The 20,224-nt window shown below is 42.1% G+C and overlaps 2 protein-coding genes across 8 annotated transcripts in view; both read right to left on the bottom strand.

Moving 5' to 3' along the window:
- Positions 1 to 678: 678 nt before the first annotated feature.
- FBXO39 (F-box protein 39) lies at positions 679 to 8,348 on the bottom strand. Its single transcript, XM_077970153.1, has 3 exons — positions 7,326 to 8,348; positions 1,366 to 1,542; positions 679 to 1,028 (listed from the first exon to the last, which is right to left on the bottom strand). Exons 1-3 carry the CDS (start codon positions 8,346 to 8,348, stop codon positions 900 to 902), a joined length of 1,329 nt encoding a protein of 442 aa, XP_077826279.1. The 3' UTR covers positions 679 to 899.
- Positions 5,574 to 20,224, bottom strand: part of XAF1 (XIAP associated factor 1) — a 26,132-nt gene continuing 11,481 nt past the window's right edge. For 2 of the 7 annotated variants that reach the window (XM_028835643.2, XM_028835641.2), the window contains 2 exons: positions 17,615 to 17,956; positions 12,237 to 15,213 (listed from right to left, as the gene is read on the bottom strand). In XM_028835643.2, coding sequence (XP_028691476.1) covers positions 15,157 to 15,213; positions 17,615 to 17,956 — 399 coding nt within the window. In that variant the 3' untranslated portion in view covers positions 12,237 to 15,156. 7 annotated transcript variants of the gene reach the window in all.

Below are 20,224 nucleotides of genomic sequence, written 5' to 3'. Positions count from 1 at the left end.
GTGGGAAAAATCCACATTCTACAGAGAATCTCCTTTCCTCTTTGTTTTCCTTCCTTCCTTTCCAGTTCCAGGAGATAATCAACTAAGAGCCAGGGACCATTTTAAGTCCAGTAAGAAACATTTTACAACTTGCTCTCTCTGAAGTCAGCTGTCTGAGAGCTTCCTTTGCGCAGTAAAACTTGGTCTCCACAATCCTTTATCTTAACCCAGACATTTCCTTTCTGTTGATCCCAGGTCTTCAGATAAACTCAACCAATTGTCAACCAGAAAATGTTTAAATTTACCTACAGCCTGGAAGCCCCTGCTTTGTTGCCCCGCCTTTCTGAATCAAACCAATGTATTTCTTAAATCTATTTGATTGATGTCTCATGCCTCCTAAAATATATAAAAGCAAGCTGTACCCCAATCACCATGGGCACATGTTCTCAGGACCTCCTGAGGGCTGTGTCACAGGCCATGGTCACTCATATTTGGCTCAGAGTAAATCTCTAAAAATATTTGGCTCAGAATAAATCTCTAAAAATATTTTACACAGTTTGAGTCTTTTCATCAACACATCTCAAAAAAAAAAAAAAAAAAAAAAGGAAGCTACTCTGAGTGGCTTTGGGTTTTTAGCTCTGTGGATGAGTGAGGGTGTCAAAAAGCAAAACTGACAAAAAGAGAAATTACACCTGGATAGTTGGTAAACATAGCACTTTAAAGCCACCTGGAGCCTTCAGGTCATCAGCAGTCTCAGCCTTTGCTGGGCTGCTCGTCTTGGTATTGAACTGACCAAAAAAAAAAAAGAGAGGAGGGGAAGAGAGAGGAGCAAAAGGGCTGGCCATGCCCGAGTGTAGTTCTAAGAGAAATGATTTTCAAGTTCAAAGTGCTCCTAGCTTTCTTCATCTGTAGAGCGTTCATTACATCATAGGGTAAGCGATGACAAAATAGCTAAGCTCTGAGTCGATCAGCTTTCTATACTTCCTGTAAATTTCCCGCAGGGTCCTGTCCTCTTCATTCGTCTCATATCTGTTTGTATAAATTCTCACCTGTGTCAACAGAGAAATACATCCACATATGAGCATGTACACACACACACACACACACACACAGACACATTGTGACTACACTTTTCAGGGCTTGACAACAACTTAAATGATCTACACATACAGTTGTTGAATCAGGAAAATATGTTGGCAGAATCAGGAAAAGACCAAACCCAACTGCTAGAAAAAAGAGCTCCAAATTTCCTTCTGTGAAACTGCTGATTTCCAATGAACAGATGATTCTGTTCATTGCCTTATCTCTGCCCTTCATTCCAGAGCGGAAGTACCATTCCCGGATGCCCCCACTCCACCCCGTGGAACCAGCCTGGGGACCGCTTACCTTGAGCGTGCGCAGGGCACACTGCCGTTCTTTCTGACTCTTCAGGATCCGCTCCACAAACCTAACATCAAGGAAAGCCCAGATTTTGAAGTAAAACAACTTCCTGCAGGATACGATGAGGAGGTGCAGCTCCTCGTCGAGTGACTCGTGGTTGTTGTTGAATTCAAAAGTTAATTTCTGGAAAAGCGCCAAAAGGGAAGATGTGTGTGGGCAGAGACGCTGAGACTGGCTGGGTTGCCCTGTAACAGTTCCACGACCTGGCTCTGGGCCTGATAGCTATGATGGTTTGGGGGCTTTTAATTTTAATTTTTAATTTTTGTGGTACATAGGTATATATATTTACGGGGTATATGGGATATTTTGATGTAGGCATACAATGTGTAATAATCACAATGGGGTAAATAGAGCATTTATCCTTTGTGTTACAAACAATCCAATTATACTCTTTTAGTTATTTAAAAATGTACAATTAAATGATGCTTGACTATAGACACCCTGTCGTGCTATCAAATACTAGATCTTGTTCGTTCTTTCTAAGTTTTTTTGTACCCATTAACCATCCCCACTTCCCTCTCCACCCCCTACTACCCTTCCCTGCCTCTAGTAACCATCCTTTTACTCTCCATCTCCATGAGTTAAATTGTTTTAATTTTTAGCTTCCACAAATAAGTGAGAACATGCAAAGTTTGTCCTTCGGTGCCTGACGTATTTCACTTAACATAACGACCTCAGTTGCATCTATGTTATTGTAAACGAGAGAATCTCATGCTTTTTTGTGACTGAATAGTACTCCGTTGTGTGTATGTACCACATTTTCTTTATCCATTGATGGACACTTAGGTTGCTTCCAAATGTTGGCTATTGTGAACAGTGCTGCAATAAACATGAGAGTGCAGACATCTCTTTGATATATTGACTTTCTTTCTTTGGGGTATATACCTAGCAGTGGGATTGCTGGATCGTATGTAAGCTCTATTTTTAGTTTTTTGAGGAACCTCCAAACTGTTCTCTACAGTGGCTGTACTACTTTAAATTCCCACCAACTGTATATGAGAATTTCCTTTTCTCCACATCCTTTCCGGCATTTGCTATTGCCTGTCTTTTGAATAAAAATCGTTTTAACTGGGGTAAGATAATATCTCACTGTGGTTTTGATTTGCATTTCTCTGATGATCAGTGATGTCAAGCACCTTTTAATATATCTATTTTGCCATTTATATGTCTTCTTTTGAGAAATACCTGTTCAGGTCTTTTGCCCATTTTTAATTGGATTACTATTTTTTTTTCCTATCGAGTTGTTTGAGCTCTATATATTCTGGTTGTTTATTAATCCCTTGTGAGATGGGTAGCTTGCAAATATTTTCTCCCATTCTTCCTGTGGGTTGTCTCTTCACTTTGTTGATTGTTTCCTTCGTTGTGCAGAAACCTTTTAACTTGATGTGATCCCATCTGTCTATGTTTGCTTTGGTTGCCTGTGCTTGTGGGGTATTACTCAAGAGATCTTTGCCCAGTCCAATGTCCTGGAGAGTTTCCGCAACGTTTTCTTGTAGTAGTTTCATAGCTTGAGGTCTTAGATTGAAGTCTTCAGTCCATTTTGATTTGATTTTCATATACGGCAAGAGATAGTGGTCTAGTTTCATTCTTCTGCATATGGATATCCAGTTTTCCTAGCACCATTTACTGAAGAGATTGTCCTTTTCCCAATGTATGTTTTTGACACCTTTGTCAAACATGAGTTCACTATAGATGAATGAATTTGTTTCTGGGTTCTCTATTCTGTTCTGTTGGTCTTTATGGGATTAATAAATAACCAGAATATATAAGGAGCTCAAAATCTGTTTTTATGCTAGTCTCATGCTGTTTTAGTGACTATACCTCTGCAGTATAATTTGAAGTCAGGTAATGTGGTTTCTACAGTTTTGTTCTTTTTGGTCAGGACAGCTTTGGCTATTCTGCATCTTTTGTGGTTCCATATATGTATAAATTTAAGATTCTCTGTTCTATTTCTGTGAAGAACGTCATTGGTATTTTGATAGGATTGCACTGAATCTGTAGATGGCTTTGGGTAGTGTAAACATTTTGACAATATTGATTCTTCCAACTCATGAACATAGAATATCTTTCCATTTTTTGTGTCCTCTTCAATTTCTTGCATCAATATTTTATAGTTTTCATTGTAGAGATCTTTCATTCCTTTGGTTAACTCCTAGGTATTTAATTTTATTTGTAGCTATTGTAAACAGGATTACTTTCTTATTTTTCAGATTGTTCACTGTCGGCGTATAGAAATGCTACTGATTTTTGTATGTTGATTTTGTATCTTGCAACTTTACTGAATTTTTTTAGCTGATAGTTTTTTTTTTGGTGGAGTCTTTAGGTTTTTCCAAATATAATATAACATCTTCACACAAAAATTATTTGACTTTGTTTTCGATTTGGATGCCTTTTATTTCTCTCATCTGATTGCTCTAGCTAGGACTTCCAGTACTATGTTGAATGGCAGTGGTAACAGTGGCATCCTTAATTTGTTCCGGATCTTAAAGAAAAGGCTTTCAGTTTCTCCCTATTCAATATGATACTAGCTGTGGGTCTGTCATATATGGCTTTTATTGTATTGAGGTATGTTCCTTCTACACCCAGTTTTTTGAGAGTTTTAATCATGAAGGGATGTTGAATTTTATCAAATGCTTTTACAGCATTGATTAAAATAATCATATGTTTTTTGTTCTTAATTCTGTTGTTATGAGGTATCACATTGATTTGTTTGCATATTTTGAACCATTCTTGCATCCCTGTGATAAATCCCACTTGGTGAGGATGAATGATCTTTGTAATGTGTTGTCAAATTTGGTTTGCTAGTAATTTGTTGAGAAATTTTCCATCAGTGTTCATTAGGAATATTCGCCTATAGTTTTCTTGTTTTTGATGTGTCCTTATCTGGCTTTGGTATCAGGGTAATACCAGCTTTGTAGAATGAGTTTAAGAGTATTCCCTCTGCTTCTATGTTTTTGGAGTAGTTTGAATAGGATTGGTATTAGTTCTTCTTTAAATATTTGATAAAAGTCAGCAGTACAGCCATCAGGTCAAGGGCTTTTCTTTGCTTTGGGACTTTTTATTACAGCTTCTATCTTGTTACTTGTCAATGGTCTGTTAAGGTTCTGGATTTCTTCATGGTTCAATCTTGGTAGGTTGTAAGTGTCTAGGAATTTATCCATGTCTTCTAGGTTTTCCAATTTATTGGCATATAGTTGCTCATTATAGGCTCTAATTATCCTTTGTATTTCTCCAGTATTGGTTGTAATGTCTCCTTTTTCATCTCTGATTTTATTTATTTGGGTCTTCTCTCATTTTTTTCTTATTTTGGCTAATGATTTGTCAATTTTGTTTATCTTTTCAAAAACTTTATTTCCTTGATGTTTTGCATTATTGGTTTCACTTGCACTCATTCCTGCTCCAATCTTTATTGTTTCTTCTACCAATTTTGGGATTGGGTTTGCTCTTGGTTTGTTTAGTCCTTTAAAGTGTATCATTAGAATGTTTATTTGAAGTTTTTCTTCTTTTTTGATGTAGGCGCTTATAGCTATAAACTTCCCTCTTAGTATTGCTCACTGTATCCTATAGGTTTTGGTATGTTGTGTCTCTATTATTGTTTGTTTCAAAAATATTTCAATTTTCTTCTTAATCTCTTCATGAACCACTGGTTATTCAGGAGCATATTGTTTAATTTCCATGTGTTCATATAATTTCCAAAATTTTTCTTGTTATTAATTTCTAGTTTTATTCTGTTGTGGTCAGAGAAGATGCTTGTTATAATTTCAATTTTTTGAATGTTTTAAGACTTTTTTGTGACCTAACGTGTGGCCTATCCTTGTGAATGATGTGCTAAGGAGAAGAATGTGTATTCTTCAGCCATTGGATAAAATTTTCTGTAAATATCCTTTAGGCCCTTTTTGTTCCTAATGCAGATGAAGTCTGCTGTTTCTTTGTTGATTTTCTGTCTTGAAGATCTACCCAATACTGAAAGGGGGGTGTTGAAGTCTCCAGCTGTTATTATATCAGGGTCTCTCTCTTTAGCCCTAATAATATTTGCTTTATATGTCTGGGTGCTCCAGTGTTGAGTGCATATATATATTTACAATTGTTATATCCTCTTGCTGAATTGACTCTTTTGTCATTATATAATGACTTTCTTTGTCTCTTTTTATAGATTTTGTATTGAAAACTATTTTGTCTGATATAAGCATCGCTACTGCTGCTCTTTTTTGGTTTCCGTTGGCATTAAATATCAATTTCTATCTCTTTATTTTCAATCTACGTGTGTCTTTATAGGTGAAATATGTTACTTGTAGGCAGCAGATAACTGAGTCTTTCTTTTTAATCTGTTCAGCCACCTACATCTTTTGATTAGAGGGTTTAGTCCATTTATATTCAATGTTAGTATTAAGTAGGAACTTACTCTGGCCATTTTGTTATTTGTTTTCTGGTTGTTTTGTGGTCTTCTCTTCCTTCTTTTCTTCCTTCCTGTGTTCCTTTTAGGGAAGGTGATTTTCTCTGGAGTTATGTTTAATTTCTTGCTTTTTATTTTATTTATCTGTTGTATGTTTTTAGATTTGAGATTACCATGAGGCTTGCAAACAATATCTTATAACTCATTATTTTAAACTGATGACAACTTAACACTGATTGCATAAATAAACGAATAAAAACTTTTTACTTTAACTTTGTCTCCCTACAGTTTAACTTTTTGTTGTTTCTATTTGTATCTTATTGTACCGTCAATGTCTTGAAAAGTTGTTGTTGTTATTATTTTTGATCAGCTTATATGTTTGTCTTTCTACTTAAGATATGAGTAGTTGACTCACCACAATTCCGGTGTTACAATATTCTGTGTTTTTCTGCGTACTTACTATTACCAGTAAGTAATAGTAAGTATACATCTTGTACCTTCAGATGATTTCTTATTGCTCATCAATGCCCTTTTCTTTCAGATTGAAGAACTCCCTTTAGCATTTCTTGTAGGACAGGTCTGGTGTTAATGGAATTTGGTGGCTTTTTAGATAAGGGACATTGGACATGTAGTTCTTAGAGGAAGAGATTTGAGAATGATGGTGATCTCATCCAAGTTTGCAAAACTTGGAATTTGGAGGCAGTGTACTTGGAGTATACAAGGTGCTTGTCCCAGCCCTGCAGTGGACTGGCTGGATGACTGTGGGCTGGTCACTGAACCTCAAGTTCTTCTGCAGCATACAAGCACCATGACGATGTCTGCCCTACCCCACCTTAGGGTTATATGGATCCCTAATGAGGTACGAGCACCTTGCAGTCCATCCATGTTTGCAGAGATACATAAACCTGTTAATATCAATTGTCACAACCACTGTGAGGTCCTTGGAAAGACAAAATGATCCTGATCTTACAGATGAGAAAGCTGCTAGATTAGGGAACAGCCCAAAACTCTGAGTTCTTCAGTTGTGTAAATCAAATTTGACTTTTTGTCTGGACTGGTCCTCCCCATTCTATCTCCCCAGTTACCAGGCACTGGCACTGCTATAACCAGACAGATCCCCCAACTGAGATCTGACCATAGGAGTCACAGGGTCTCCTGCATGCTGCTGTGACCTGGTAGAAAGGTAGGAAGAGGCAGCCCAGCTGCTCTTCACCTGCAGGGCACCTCCTGGCTCAGGCTTCATAGCTCTGAGTGGGGATTTAGGGGCTTTCCCTGGCTGACAGCTAACCAGATAATTCCTTGTGTCTACCACATGTAGGAAGTGAGTAGCAGCTTTTGTTGCCTACTGTGGTCTTGGGAGGAGGGGAGAAGGCTTAGTTGGTGATATTTGCTAGAACTTCAATTTGAGATTGAGTGAACATTTGGGAGCCCAGCCAAGAGCAGGCAGCAGTGGGCTTTCTTCTGGGGAAGCCAGTCACCTAAACAGCAGTCACTCCTCACAAGTCCTACCTACCTGCAGAGTGTGCCGGAAGGTGGGCAGGAGATCTATCAGAGTGGGTCTCATGGACCAGTCTGGGTCACTGAAATAGCAGCTTCTCAGACTGATGCTCCTGACTGGGATCTCCTGCAAGAGGATTCGGGCCAAGCGTTCGTACTTCATGATCCGTTCAAAGTAGAAGTTCACCTTCAGATTGGTGGCCTGCCTGGCCAGCTTGGCCCAGGACATACCCCAGATGACCTGTCCGTGGGGGTCATGAATGTGGCATTTGATGTTTATGGTCCAGAGGGTGCTGGCGTTCTCACACAAATTCTCAAGCAGCTCGTCGGAGATACAGTTGTAATTGAGGTTCAGGGACACAAGATTGTGGAATGTGGACATGGTCTTTTTGAACTGGGGGCTGCTGTAGACAGCAAGATGATGACTGAAGTAGTCCTCGATGTTGAGTTCCGATATCACATTCTCATTCCTCAGGTGGCTGAGGGAGTCGAGAATGTGGCAGCCTTGCTCCACGGTCAGCCTGGCCCCTTTTAGGTTGAGGTAATCCAGGTGTTTGCCCATCTTCTTTAAGAAGAAGCTCAAGCTCCTGATGAATGAGCTCCTGATGCTGTTCCTCCACACCAGGCGGTCCAGCTCCAGGTGTTGGATGGAAAGAGATTTCAGACGGTTGTTGCTCTTACTCAGACAAGACAGGAGGCCCCGCATGGTGACCTGGAACTTCTTGGTCAAGACAGCATTGTAAGGATTCAGGAATTTGACCTCCAGGCGCTCCAGATAACGACCAAACTTCTTAACATACCAAAGAGCTGACTCAACTTCAGATGCATGTACCCTGGAAGGTCTCCCGCTGAAGGTGATGGTCCTGTACCGCCAGAGGTCAGCAGAATACATCATCTGGTTCCACTTTCTGCAGACAAGAGCAGCCCTGGACCTGTCCCTGTCTCCTAGCCACCAGAAAACACGGCACAGACACACATCGGGCAGAGCGGCCCAGCAGCTCTGGTCTTGGGGCTGGATCAGTTCACTTTCTTCGTCCATCCAGGAACTGGGATGTAGAGTGCAGCTGTATGTTAGGCAGGGCTTCCAAAATTGAGGAAAGGAAAGCAATCACTTGCTTTCTGTGGGGAGTAAAAAAGAAGAGCCATTACCTGTCAAACAGAGACGAAACTCAAATGAACCAGCTTTCCCTGTGGTCCCAAGTGCATTAGGCACTGTGCTAGGTGTGGGTGGTTCAATGATACATTCATGATACAGTCCACACCTGCAAGGATTTCACAGTCTATCCAGGCATACAGACCAGTACTCAATTATAACCCTGTGAGAGAGTGGGAAGGTTCAGGCAGACTCTAGTGTGGGGTAGCACACATGGAGGGTGACTTACTCTGTTTGGCTAAATACAGTGTTTGGAAGTAGAGAGGGCTGCTCAGAGGAGGTGACGCCTGAGTTGGGTTTTGAAGGGTGAGTAGGATTTGTGAGGCAGATCAGGTGGGCCTAGTGGTAGCGGTGGAGGAACTGATGCATTCTGGGCAGAGGGAACAACACGTGCAAAGCCACAGAACTGTGAGCCGGGCGTGGTGGCTCATGCCTGTAATCCCAGCACTTTGGGAGGCCGAGGCGGGCGGATCACCTGAGGTCGGGAGTTCGAGACCAGCCTGACCAACATGGAGAAACCCTGTCTCTACTAAAAAAATACAAAATTAGCTGGGCATGGTGGTGTATGCCTGTAATCCTAGCTACTTGGGAGGCTGAGGCAGGAGAATCGCTTGAGCTGAGGAAGCAGAGGTTGCTGTGAGCTGAGATGGCGCCATTGCACTCCAGCCTGGGCAACAAGAGTGAAACTCCGTCTCAAAAAAAGAAAAAAAAAAAAAAAAGACCTGTGAATGTATGTGACATGTTCCCGTTCAGGGAACTAAAAATGGTTTGGTCATCTGGCACTTGTTACGTGGGCTGGAAATGGAGGAACTGGATCACGTGGGAGCAGTGGGAGGTGCTGGATCAAGGGGTCCTGAGTGAAGGGATAAAGATTATGTCCTAGAGGCCAGAGATTCCCAATTCCCATTTCCCCAAGATTTTGGAATCCTGACATGGCCTGTCCCCTTCCAGTATCTAGCTACATTGTGGACAGTTGTGTTTACATTCAAGAGCTGTAACAGCAGAACGGGGTGGAAAACCCCAGCTGAGGTCATGGAGAGCCCTTTGAAGGTTGATGGGTCACATGTCTGGAAGCCACATGGTGAGTTCTGAGGTGTGGAAAGGACACTCTAGGGGGAGGGTGGGTAGAGGAAGGGTGGTCAAGAGCAGAGTCCCGGCATTGTGGTGGGAATGGGGATGTGTTTGCGAGTTCTTTAGAAGACACGATTTGGTAACTGTTGAAGGAAGACGTGGGGAAGCCTGGAAAGTGTCTGACCTATAATCTATGTCCTTGCCTTTTCTCCCAAGGGACCCACACACCCCTTGACGTCCTCCTTCTGCTTTTAAGAAGTTACTTAAACATTTAACAAATGAAGAAATAGGTCTCTTCAACCACTTGTAAACTGCCCAAGGCTAGGGGCCTCCACAGCACTCCACCAAGCAAAGCTCCTAAAAGGTGCTGCAGAAGAGATAAACCAATTTAAAAGCTCCACGAAGCGAAGACTTGGAACCAACTCAAATGCCCATCAATGATCAACAGGATTAAGAAAATGTGGCACATATACACCATGGAATACTATGCAGCCATAAAAAAGAATGAGTTCATGTCCTTTGCAGGGACATGGATGAAGCTGGAAGCCATCATTCTCAGCAAACTAAGGCAGGAACAGAAAACCAAACACCACATGTTCTCACTCATAAGTGGGAGTTGAACAATGAGAACACATGGACACAGGGAGGGGAACATCACACACTGGGGCCTGTTGGGGGGTGGGGGGAAGGGGAGGGAGAGCATTAGGACAAATACCTAATGCATGCGGGGCTTAAAACCTAGATGACGGGTTGATGGTTGCAGCAAACCACCATGGCACATGTATACCTTTGTACCAAACCTGCACGTTCTGCACGTGTATCCCAGAACTTAAAGTATAATAAAATAAATAAATAAATAAAAGCTCCATGAAACCTTTTGTCCAGCAAGGTCGTAGGTGAGAAAAATCATCAGACGCTGGTGCTGTAGGGTGGGGTTGGAAGAATATGTTTGTCTGGAAGAGTTGCTGCAAGGAGACTCGAAGTCCTATTTAATGCCTGGGAGCCTCCCCTTATCCCCCCAGACCCCATCAGAGGCAGTGTAGCTTAGTGGGTTGGATCCTAGCTATGCCCATTGCAGTCGGATGACCTTAGGCAAGTCCATTTCTCTGTGTCTCAGTCCTCACCTCTGTAAATGGGGTAGTAATAGTGCCTTTCTCCTAGTGTTGGGAGGATTAAGTGAGCTGATACCTGGAAAGCACCAGGAACAGTGCCTACCCCATAGTAAACGCTGCACAAGAGCTGGCTGCCATTAATAAGAAAGTGGGTGCTCAGGTACTTCTGCAATGTCCCGTCAAGGAAGGTAGGAATACAAACACATCCATTTCACAAATACGGAAATGGAGGTGTTGGAAGGTGAATAAAGTTTCCCAGGGAGAACGTGTAGTAAGTGGGGAGATGGGATTCGAACACAGGGTTGTTCCACCATATCACACAGCTGCCAATCGGGGAGGGAAATCTACAGATATCCTACCCACCACGGGAGGAGAGTTGGCCCGGCAACTCCTGCAGCCAAAGACGCTTCCCAGAGGAGGTGATGAGAGCAGCTCGCCTCCCCTACGCCGGCCTCGGGGCATCCCACCGCCACCCCAGCCTGCTCCCGCCCACGCTCGCCCGTTACCCGTTTGGTGAGCCCTGCTCGGGCTGCGCCCAGTTTGGGCTGCGGGGACTGCGAGCACGCCTGCCTGCTCCGCCCGCGCAGCTGCTGCTCCGACGCCAACTCCGTGGGCGCCCGGGGTCTGCACCTTGCTCTGGCCCAGGCTAAATGCCAAGCTCGGGCCGCCTTTGTGACGCGCCGCCACCTGCAAGACTCTGTTCCTGCCCCCAGGTCTCAGTCCCAAACCTACAGTTGCCGGGTCAGTGGATCACACATGCAGAGGGCCAGACGGGGCCCTGGCCAGGCGCTGGGAGGCGGGAGACTCGGCCGGCGCTCCAGGTGAGGATGGCATGCTCCTGCCCTTCCTTCTGCACGCAGGGAAGACGTTCAGCCCCAAACTTGGGGCTCAAGCCCGTTCAGTTCGCTGCCTTTCCCATTCTGACCCAGCCCCGGGTTTTTTTTTTTTTTTTAATCGAAGCCGCCGCAGCGTGCTCAGCCCTTGGGTCCACTTTCCTCCCTTTAGACAAGGCTCCCAAAGGAAAGCCTTAAGCACCAGACTTACCTGGGCAAGACAAAGCTAGAGAACTGCTCCCACCGTCCCGTCAAGGAAGACAGGAATACAGACACATCCATTTCGCAAATACGGAGACGGAGGTGTTGGAAGGTGAATAAAGTTTCCCAATGAGAACGTGTTGAAAGTGGGGAGGTGGGATTCGAACCCAGGGTTGGTCCACCATATCACACAGGTGCCAACCAGGGAGGGAAATCTAAAGACGTCCTACCCACCTATTTTCCTCCCCTAGCAGAGGCGGGTGCCCTAACTGGGTCTCCTCAAAGCCCAGGCAGAAAGGTGGGAGTGTGCCGTTTGCAGCTGGATAGGTTGCATCGCTAGGCTTCCCCCAGCCACTCTCCCTGCCTGAAGCCTTCGAAGCCGCCCCTCTCCACTTCACCTGGCCCTTACCCACTGTCCCAGCCTCGTTTCTTTCTCCCTCCCTCAATACCTCGTGCTCCCCTTTCCCTGAGCACTGCCCTCTTCCTGGGGTCCCGGGTGTTGCCATCCCTGGCCCTAGAAAACCAGGGCAGAACCCAAAGAAAGGTGGAAAAGCAGCTTTTAGAAAGGTGTTTTTATTCTTTGGGGACAAAGCCGGGTTCTGTGGGTGTAGAGTTCTCCAGGTTCTCCAGGCTGCAGGCCCCAGAGGTTTAATCAGAACTTTCAAACAAAACTGGAACCTTTCTTTTTTCCCCTTGTTTATTTGTAGTCCTTGGGCAAACCATTGTCTTTCTTCGAAAGAAGGAAAATAGTCCAAACATTTTTCTTTTAACTTATTTTTTTAAGGTTCGGGGGCACATGGACAGGCTTGTTATACAGGTAAACTGCATGTCACGAGGGTTTGTTGTACAGATTATTTCATCATTCAGATAAAAAGCATAGTACCAGGTAGGTAGTTTTTCGATCCTCACCCTCCTTCCATGCTCCAACCTCAGGTAGGCTCCAGTGTCTGTGGTTCCCTTCTTTGTATCCACGTGTACTCAATGTTTAGCTTCTACTTGTAAGTGAGAACATGTGGTATTTGGTTTTCTGTTTCTGAATGAGTTCATTTAGGATAATGGTTTCCAGCTCCATTCCTGTTGCTGCACAGGACATGATCCCATTCTTTTTTATGACTGCATAGTATTCCATGGTGTATATGTGCCACATTTTGTTTTCTTTTCTTTTTTTTTTTTTGAGGCAGAGTCTCGCTTAGTTGCCCAGGCTGGAGTGCAGTGGCATGATCTCTGCTCACTGCAACCACCACCTTCCAGGTTCAAGCGATTCTCCTGCCTAGGCCTCCCAAGTAGCTGGGATTACAGGCGCTTGCCACCACGCCCAGCTAAGTTTTGTATTTTTAGCAGAGATGGGATTTCGCCATGTTGGCCAGGCTGGGCTCAAACTCCTGACCTCAGGTGATCCACCGCCTCGGCCTCCCAAAGTGCTGGGATTATAGGCGTGAGCCACTGCACCTGGCTGCCACATTTTCTTTATCCATTCTACCACTGATGGGCATTTAGTTTGATTCTATGACTTTGCTATTGTGAATAGTGCTGCCGTGAACATTTGTGTATATATGTCTTTATGACAGAATGCTTTAGATTCCTTTGGGTATATAACCAATAACGGAATGGCTGAGTCAATGGTAGTTCTGATTTAAGTTATTTGAGATATTGTCAAACTGCTTTCCACAATGGCTGAACTAATTTTACATTCCTACCAGCAGTGTATAAGCGTTCCCCTTTGTTTGCAACCTCACCAACATCTGTTACTTTTTGACTTTTTAATAATAGCTATTCTGACTGATGTGAGATAGTATCTTGTTGTGGTTTTGATTTGCATTTCTCTAATGAGAAGTGATGTTGAACATTTTTTCATATGCTTGTTAGCCACGCGTATGTCTTCTTTTGAAAAGTGTCTATTCATGTCCTTTTTCCACTTTTTAATTGTGTTGTTTGTTTTTTGCTTGTTAGCTTATTTAAGTTCCTTATAGATTCAGCATATTAGACCTTTGTCAGATGCAGAGTTTGCAAATATTTTTTCCCATTCTATAGGTTGTCTGTTTACTCTGTTGCTAGTTTCTTTTGCTGTGCAGAGCCCTTTAGTTTAACCATGTCCCATTTGTCAATTTTTGCTTTTGTTACAATTGCTTTTGGGATCTTTGTCACGAAATCTTTGTCCATTCCTATGTCCAGAATGGTATTGCCTAGGTTATCTTCCAGAGTTTTTATAGTTTGGGGTTTTACGTTTAAGTCTTTAATCCATCTTGATTTTTGCACCTGGTGTAAGGAAGGGGTTCAGTTTCAATCTTCTGCATATGGCTAGGTAGTTATCCCAGTACCACTTATTGAATGGGGAGTTCTTTCCCCATTGCTTATTTTTCTCTACTTTGTCAAAGATTAGATGATTGTAGGTTTGTAGCTTTATTTCTGGGCTCTCTATTCTCTTCCATTGACCTGTGTGTCTGCTTTTGTACCAGTACCATGCAGTTTTGATTACTGTAGCCCTGTAGTATAGTTTGAAGTTGGGTAATATGATGCCTCCAGCTTTGTTCTTTTTGCTTAGGATTGCTTTGGCTTTTTGGGTGCTTTTCTGGTTCCAAATAAATTTTAAAGCATTTTTTCTTTCTGATTCTGTGAAGAATGTTATTGGTAGTTTGTTAGAAATAGCATTGAATCTATAAATTGCTTTGAGTAGTATGGCCATTCTAACAATATTGATTCTTCCTATCCATGAGCATGGAATGTTTTTCCATTTGTGTCATCTCTGATTTCTTTCAGCAGTGTTTTGTAATTTTTGTTGTAGAGATGTTTCATATCCCTAGTTAGCTGTATTCCTAGGTATTTTATTCTTTTCGTGGCAATTGTGAATGGGATTGCGTTCTTGATTTGGCTCTCAGCTTAGATGTTGTTGGTGTATAAAAATGCTACTGATTTTTGTACATTGATTTTGTCTCCTGAAAGTTAGCTGAAGTTGTTTATCAGATCTAGGAGCTTTTGGGCCAAGACCATGGGGTTTTCTAGGTATGGAATCATATCATTTGCAGACAGAGATGCTTCGACTTCCTCTCTTCCTATATGGTTGCCTTTTATTTCTTTCTCTTGCCTGATTGCTCTGGCAAGGACTTCCAGTACTATGTTGAACAGGACTGAAGTGCCTTGTTCTAGTTCTCAAGGGTAATGCTTCCAGCTTTTGCTCATTCAGTATGATGTTGGCTGTGGTTTTGTTATAGGTGGCTCTTATTATTTTGAGGTATGTTCCTTCAACGCCTGGTTTGTTGAGGGTTTTTAACATGAAGTCAAGCTGAATTTTATCAAAAGCCTTTTCTGTATCTATTGAGATGATATGTGGGTTTTGTTTTTAGTTCTGCCAAACCTTTTCTTTTAAAGCCCAACGAATAAAACCCATCACGTTTCACAAGACCACCCCAGCAAGCAGGCAGGAGAGCTAGTATCAAAAGTGAAATCTTTTGAATTTGTAGTACCTTTTCTTTTCCAAATCTAGCTGAAATTTCTCACTTGTTTTCCTTTCGATGAAGCTAACCACCGGCATTTCTCCTAAGAAATAGATATAAAAAAGTTTGATATGGTTAAAGTAGGAAGTGCTAGCTCCTAGAATATCTCTGGATATTGCTGTCCCTTGTTACAGAGCATGAGCCCTGCCCAAAGACTGGAGTGTAATGGCACAGAAATGGTCAGGAGCCCACTGAGCCAGGAGTACAGGAGGCTTGCAACAAAGGTTAACAGGGGCCTGTTGCTATCACTGGGTGGAGGGACAGATGGGAGAACACTCACACCATGGAATCATAGGCAGCCATTAATAAAAATAAAAATAAGCCATATTGTTTGGCTTGTAGGGATTTCCTTGGGTATTGCTGAATTTACATTAGGATGTAAAGAAATGTTGGCCAGGCGTGGTGGCTCACGCCTGTAATTCCAGCACTTTGGGAGGCCGAAGTGGGTAGATCACCTGAGATCAGGAGTTCAAGACCAGCTTGGACAACATGGTGAAATCCCGTCTCTACTGAAATGCAAAATTAGCTGGGCTTGGTGACAGATGCCTGTAATCCCAGCTACTCAGGAGGCTAAGGCAGGAGAATCGCTTGAACCTGGGAGGCAGAGATTGCAGTGAGCCAAGATCCTATCACTGCATTCCAGCCTGGGTGGACAGAGCAAGGCTCTGTCTCAAAAAAAAAAAAAAAAAGAAAAAAAAAGTAAAAAAAAAATGTATATAAAAGGACTCCAAATGTGTATGTTTGTATGTGGTCATGTAAGAAATTGCTAAATAAAATACAGGGTGCCCCAGTTAAATTTTAATTTCAGCAAAACAATCATTGCATGGAACACACTTATACTAAAAGCAATTCTTTGTTTCTCTGAAATTCAAATTTGACTGACTGTCCTGTATTTTTATTTGCCAAATCTGGCAACTCTGTTATATAAGGATGGAGAAAATTGTGAAAGGAAATATACCAAATCGTGGGAGGCCAGGAAAAAAGGCACTAGTAACACCCCCAGCAAATATGAAATCAACGCATTTTTGTAAAATTATATGCTTATGTGCATACATAGATGCATAAGGAAGTTAAAAAAAAAAAAGGTTTTGGCCTACTAAGTCTTTTGTAAGGAGCATGCATCATATACTAAGTGAAAAAGGCAAGTGGCAGAGTAATAGGTGTAGTAAGATAGTATGTGCAGAAAAAGAAACGAGTAAAACCTTGTTTAGGTTTGTATACACAAAGAGAGAGCTTTGAAAAGATGCCCATAAGACTGTCCAAATTGGTATCTCAGGGTACGGGTTGGAGAAGTAGGGTTAGCTTTGCTTTTATACTTCTTTAGATGATATTATGTTAACTAGCTCCAACAAAATCTAGTACTTTTGTATTTTGAAAAAAAATAATTTTTTTAAGTGAGGCATTTAGTCTGGAGCTTAAGAGCATAAACTTTGGAGCTATATACATGGGGACTCAGGCTGGATCCTGCCGCCCTCTAATTGTATAGCCCTTGGGGAGCTACTTTACCTTATCACTAAAATGGGGATGAAATACATGCCTATTGTTTATGATGAAGATTATAAAGAGCTCTGCATTGTAACTGGCACACCATGGTTAACAACGTCTAATGTCAATTGTTATTATTACTAGAAAATAACCTAGGACGGGCGGGGCGCGGTGGCTCAAGCCTGTAATCCCAGCACTTTGGGAGGCCGAGACGGGCGGATCACGAGGTCAGGAGATCGAGACCATCCTGGCTAACACGGTGAAACCCCGTCTCTACTAAAAAATACAAAAAACTAGCCAGGCAAGGTGGTGGGCACCTGTAGTCCCAGCTACTTGGGAGGCTGAGGCAGGAGAATGGCGTGAACCCGGGAGGCGGAGCTTGCAGTGAGCCGAGATCACACCACTGCACTCCAGCCTGGGCGACAGAGCGAGACTCCATCTCAAAAAAAGAAAATAACCTAGGATGTAAAAATCAGGATATTCAGGGAGATGCCTACAAACCCTGATCTTCTTGAAGCAAACCTTGATCTGCTGGAGGTAAGCCACCGACTGGCTTAGGATCTTGACCAAGACATCTCATCTCTGGGCCTCACTGGCATGTCTACACCATGAGAGAGATAGACTGGGTATCCACTGCTTTATTCGTTTACTCAACCGTTTTGGGGCACTTGCTGTATGTCAATCCCTGGCCTAGAAGCTAAAGACACAGAGATGAGGGACCTGGCTCCACCTTCAAAGACCTGGCTTGAGTCAAAGGTGACTCAGTTTCTCGGAGGTGATGCAAATAAACCAGGTGGTAAGTGCTACGAGAGAGTGCATTTGGGCACCCAGAGAAGCAGGAGTCAGAGAAAAGAGCCTTTTCAGTCACAACATTTGTTGTGGCTTTCAGGTGTTGGATTTTTTAGAGACACTGTGCAGATGGTGTACAGCACGGTAAGCAGAAAACAGAGGCTGAGTACCTGATGTTGATTTAGGATCGGCAGGGGAAGCAGGATGCCACACTGAGAACATCTCCTTAGAATGTCATAGGCTGTTCTATCTCCTCTAGGGGAGCTGGTCCTGGGTTTGGGCTCTGACATCAAAAGTGGATCCAAGGTTTTGTTGTTGCCTCTTGGTGCTTTCTTTGATGAACTTTCAGAATGAAGAGGAAATCTGTTTATACTAATTGTCTTCGGACGAACATCTTTCTTCATCGTGGAGGTTTGATTTTCAGCAGCTTGACTTGGAAGAGATGAAGGAAGAATTTTTGGCTTTCCAACAGGAAAGCATTTCTTAAACTCTGAGTCCGGACAACATTTACCCTGCAATTGTGAGTAATATATCAAATTTTAAAACGACTTCAGCTTTAATGGTCAGAAAATACAGTAGACTAGATAACACAAAAATTCCCACTGTAAACACTGTTATATGCTGTATAAAATGTGACAGACATTCAATTTAATAGCTGGCTTTGCGGGAAAGAAAGAAAATTTTGCATTCCAGGAATGAAGGTCTGACTGGTTGCTATGGTTTGAATGTGTCTCCTCCAAAATTCAGGTGTTGCCAACGTGATGGTATTAAGAGGTGGGGCCTTTAGGGGTGATTAGATCATGAAGGCTCCTCCCTTGTTAATGGGATTAGGGTCCTTATAAACGAGGCTTCATGAAGCATTTGGCTCCAGCCTTCTACTCTTTTGCCTTCTACCATGCTAGGAGGCAGCAAGAAGGCCCTCACCAGACACCAAATGGTAGGTGCCTTGATCTTGAACTTCCCAGCCTTCAGAGCTGTTAGAAATAATTATCTGTTCTTTATTATTACCCTGTCTGTGGTGTCCTGTTATAGCAGCACAAATGGACTGGTTAAGCACAGGAGTTGACACTGGTTATGGGAGACGCGGGGTCAATTTTGTAACTAGGGGCTTGGATGAGAGGAAATCCCATTCACACAGGAGGGGAAATGGAAGTAAGACTCTATTGACCCTGCATAAAACTGGAAGCTTTAAAGGGTAAATTGTGGTGGGTAAGAGGAAAAGTATCACCTAATGAGAAAAGGAAAGTGGCAAGGAAGCCTTTCTTTCTTGGGCCGGTATTTGAGTGTGGAGAAGAAAACTCATGCCCCTGAAAACTCAAAATCACAGGTCCATGCCATTCCTGTGTTTGGCATTAGGATTTACTTTAGCCTCATGGTCTGGGAATCCCTGAGCAGAAGAATTAACACAAACATTGAGATGTCTGGCAGAAGCAATCACAAAATTCCTCTGGAGGGACAAGAGCCTCAAAATAGGTCATAGAGGATCCTCATAGGTAGAGTCCCGCCACATAAAAACTCACAATCCAAAATTACAAACACACAGGGAAGCAATCCACCTTGAGTAAGAATCACAGACACAAAAGTAGTAAGATTAGCCTCCAAGAAGTTCAGGTTATGCAACTATAGGATAGAGACTGTAAAATAAATTAATAAAAAATGGTTAACTCTGGGAAAAGAATAACATCTCATGAAAAACAGAATAGGCAAATTAGAAATTTTCTAATTTGTAATTAACAAATAATAACTTTATATATTCATGTGATATTTTAATATATGTATATATTGTGGGATGATTAAGTCAAGTTAATTAACATATCCATTACTTCACATACCTATCTTTTTTTTTTGTAGTGAGAACAAAAATAGGCAAATTTGAAAGAAAGATAAACTGAACTTCTAGACATGAAAAATGCAGGTATTGAATCTAAATGGATGGGCTAAAAACAGCAGATTAGATTTGGCCAAGAAAGAATGAATGAACTTGGAGATAATTTGAAGAAATTACCCAGAATACAGGAGATAGAAATAGAGAAAATATGAAAGGTTAAGAGACATAAGGCTATTAAAAGGGGAAAGATTACATGAAAAAAAGAGAGACATGAAGCTAGAATGAGAATGTTTAATACACATGTGTTATGTTCCAGAAGGAGAGTTGAGAGAATGTGGGAGAGTTGGGGAACGTTGGGAATTCAAAGAGATAATAGATGAGAATTTTCAGACGTGATTAGTGATATAAATCTTTATATCAAGGAAAGAGAAATCCTGAGCAGGAGAAAAGCAAACACATTTGAGTACATTGTTCTGAACGGAATGAATAGAAATAAATCTACTCTTAAATACATTACAGGTAAAAGGCAAAGAGGATCTTGAAATCAACCAAATAAAAAGATTACATACAAAGGAATGGCAATTAGGCTGAAAGAAAATACATCAACAGCAATAACAGAAGTGGGACAGCAGTGAAATAATCTACAAAATGGTAAGAGAAAATAGCTGTTAATCTAGAATTTGATATTCAGCTAAACTATCATTCATGAATGCAAAAAACAAAAAGCAGATTTTCAGGCAACTGAAGATTTACTACTCAAGGTTCTTGGTGAAGAAACTGCTGAGATGTGTTTCAGGAAGACAGAAATCTTACCCAGAAGGAAAGCTTAGGATCCAAGAAAGAATGTGAGCAAAGAGAAAGGTAAACTTGCGAGTATATCCAGCCGGACACAGTGGCTCGTGCCTGTAATCCTAGCACTTTGGGAGGCCGAAGTGGGCAGATTACATGAGAT

This window comes from Macaca mulatta, chromosome 16 (genome assembly GCF_049350105.2).
Source record: "Macaca mulatta isolate MMU2019108-1 chromosome 16, T2T-MMU8v2.0, whole genome shotgun sequence".
NCBI classification, from domain to species: domain Eukaryota; kingdom Metazoa; phylum Chordata; class Mammalia; order Primates; family Cercopithecidae; genus Macaca; species Macaca mulatta.
Note: the sequence above shows the minus strand (reverse complement) of the source record. Positions and strands in the feature narration are given on the sequence as shown.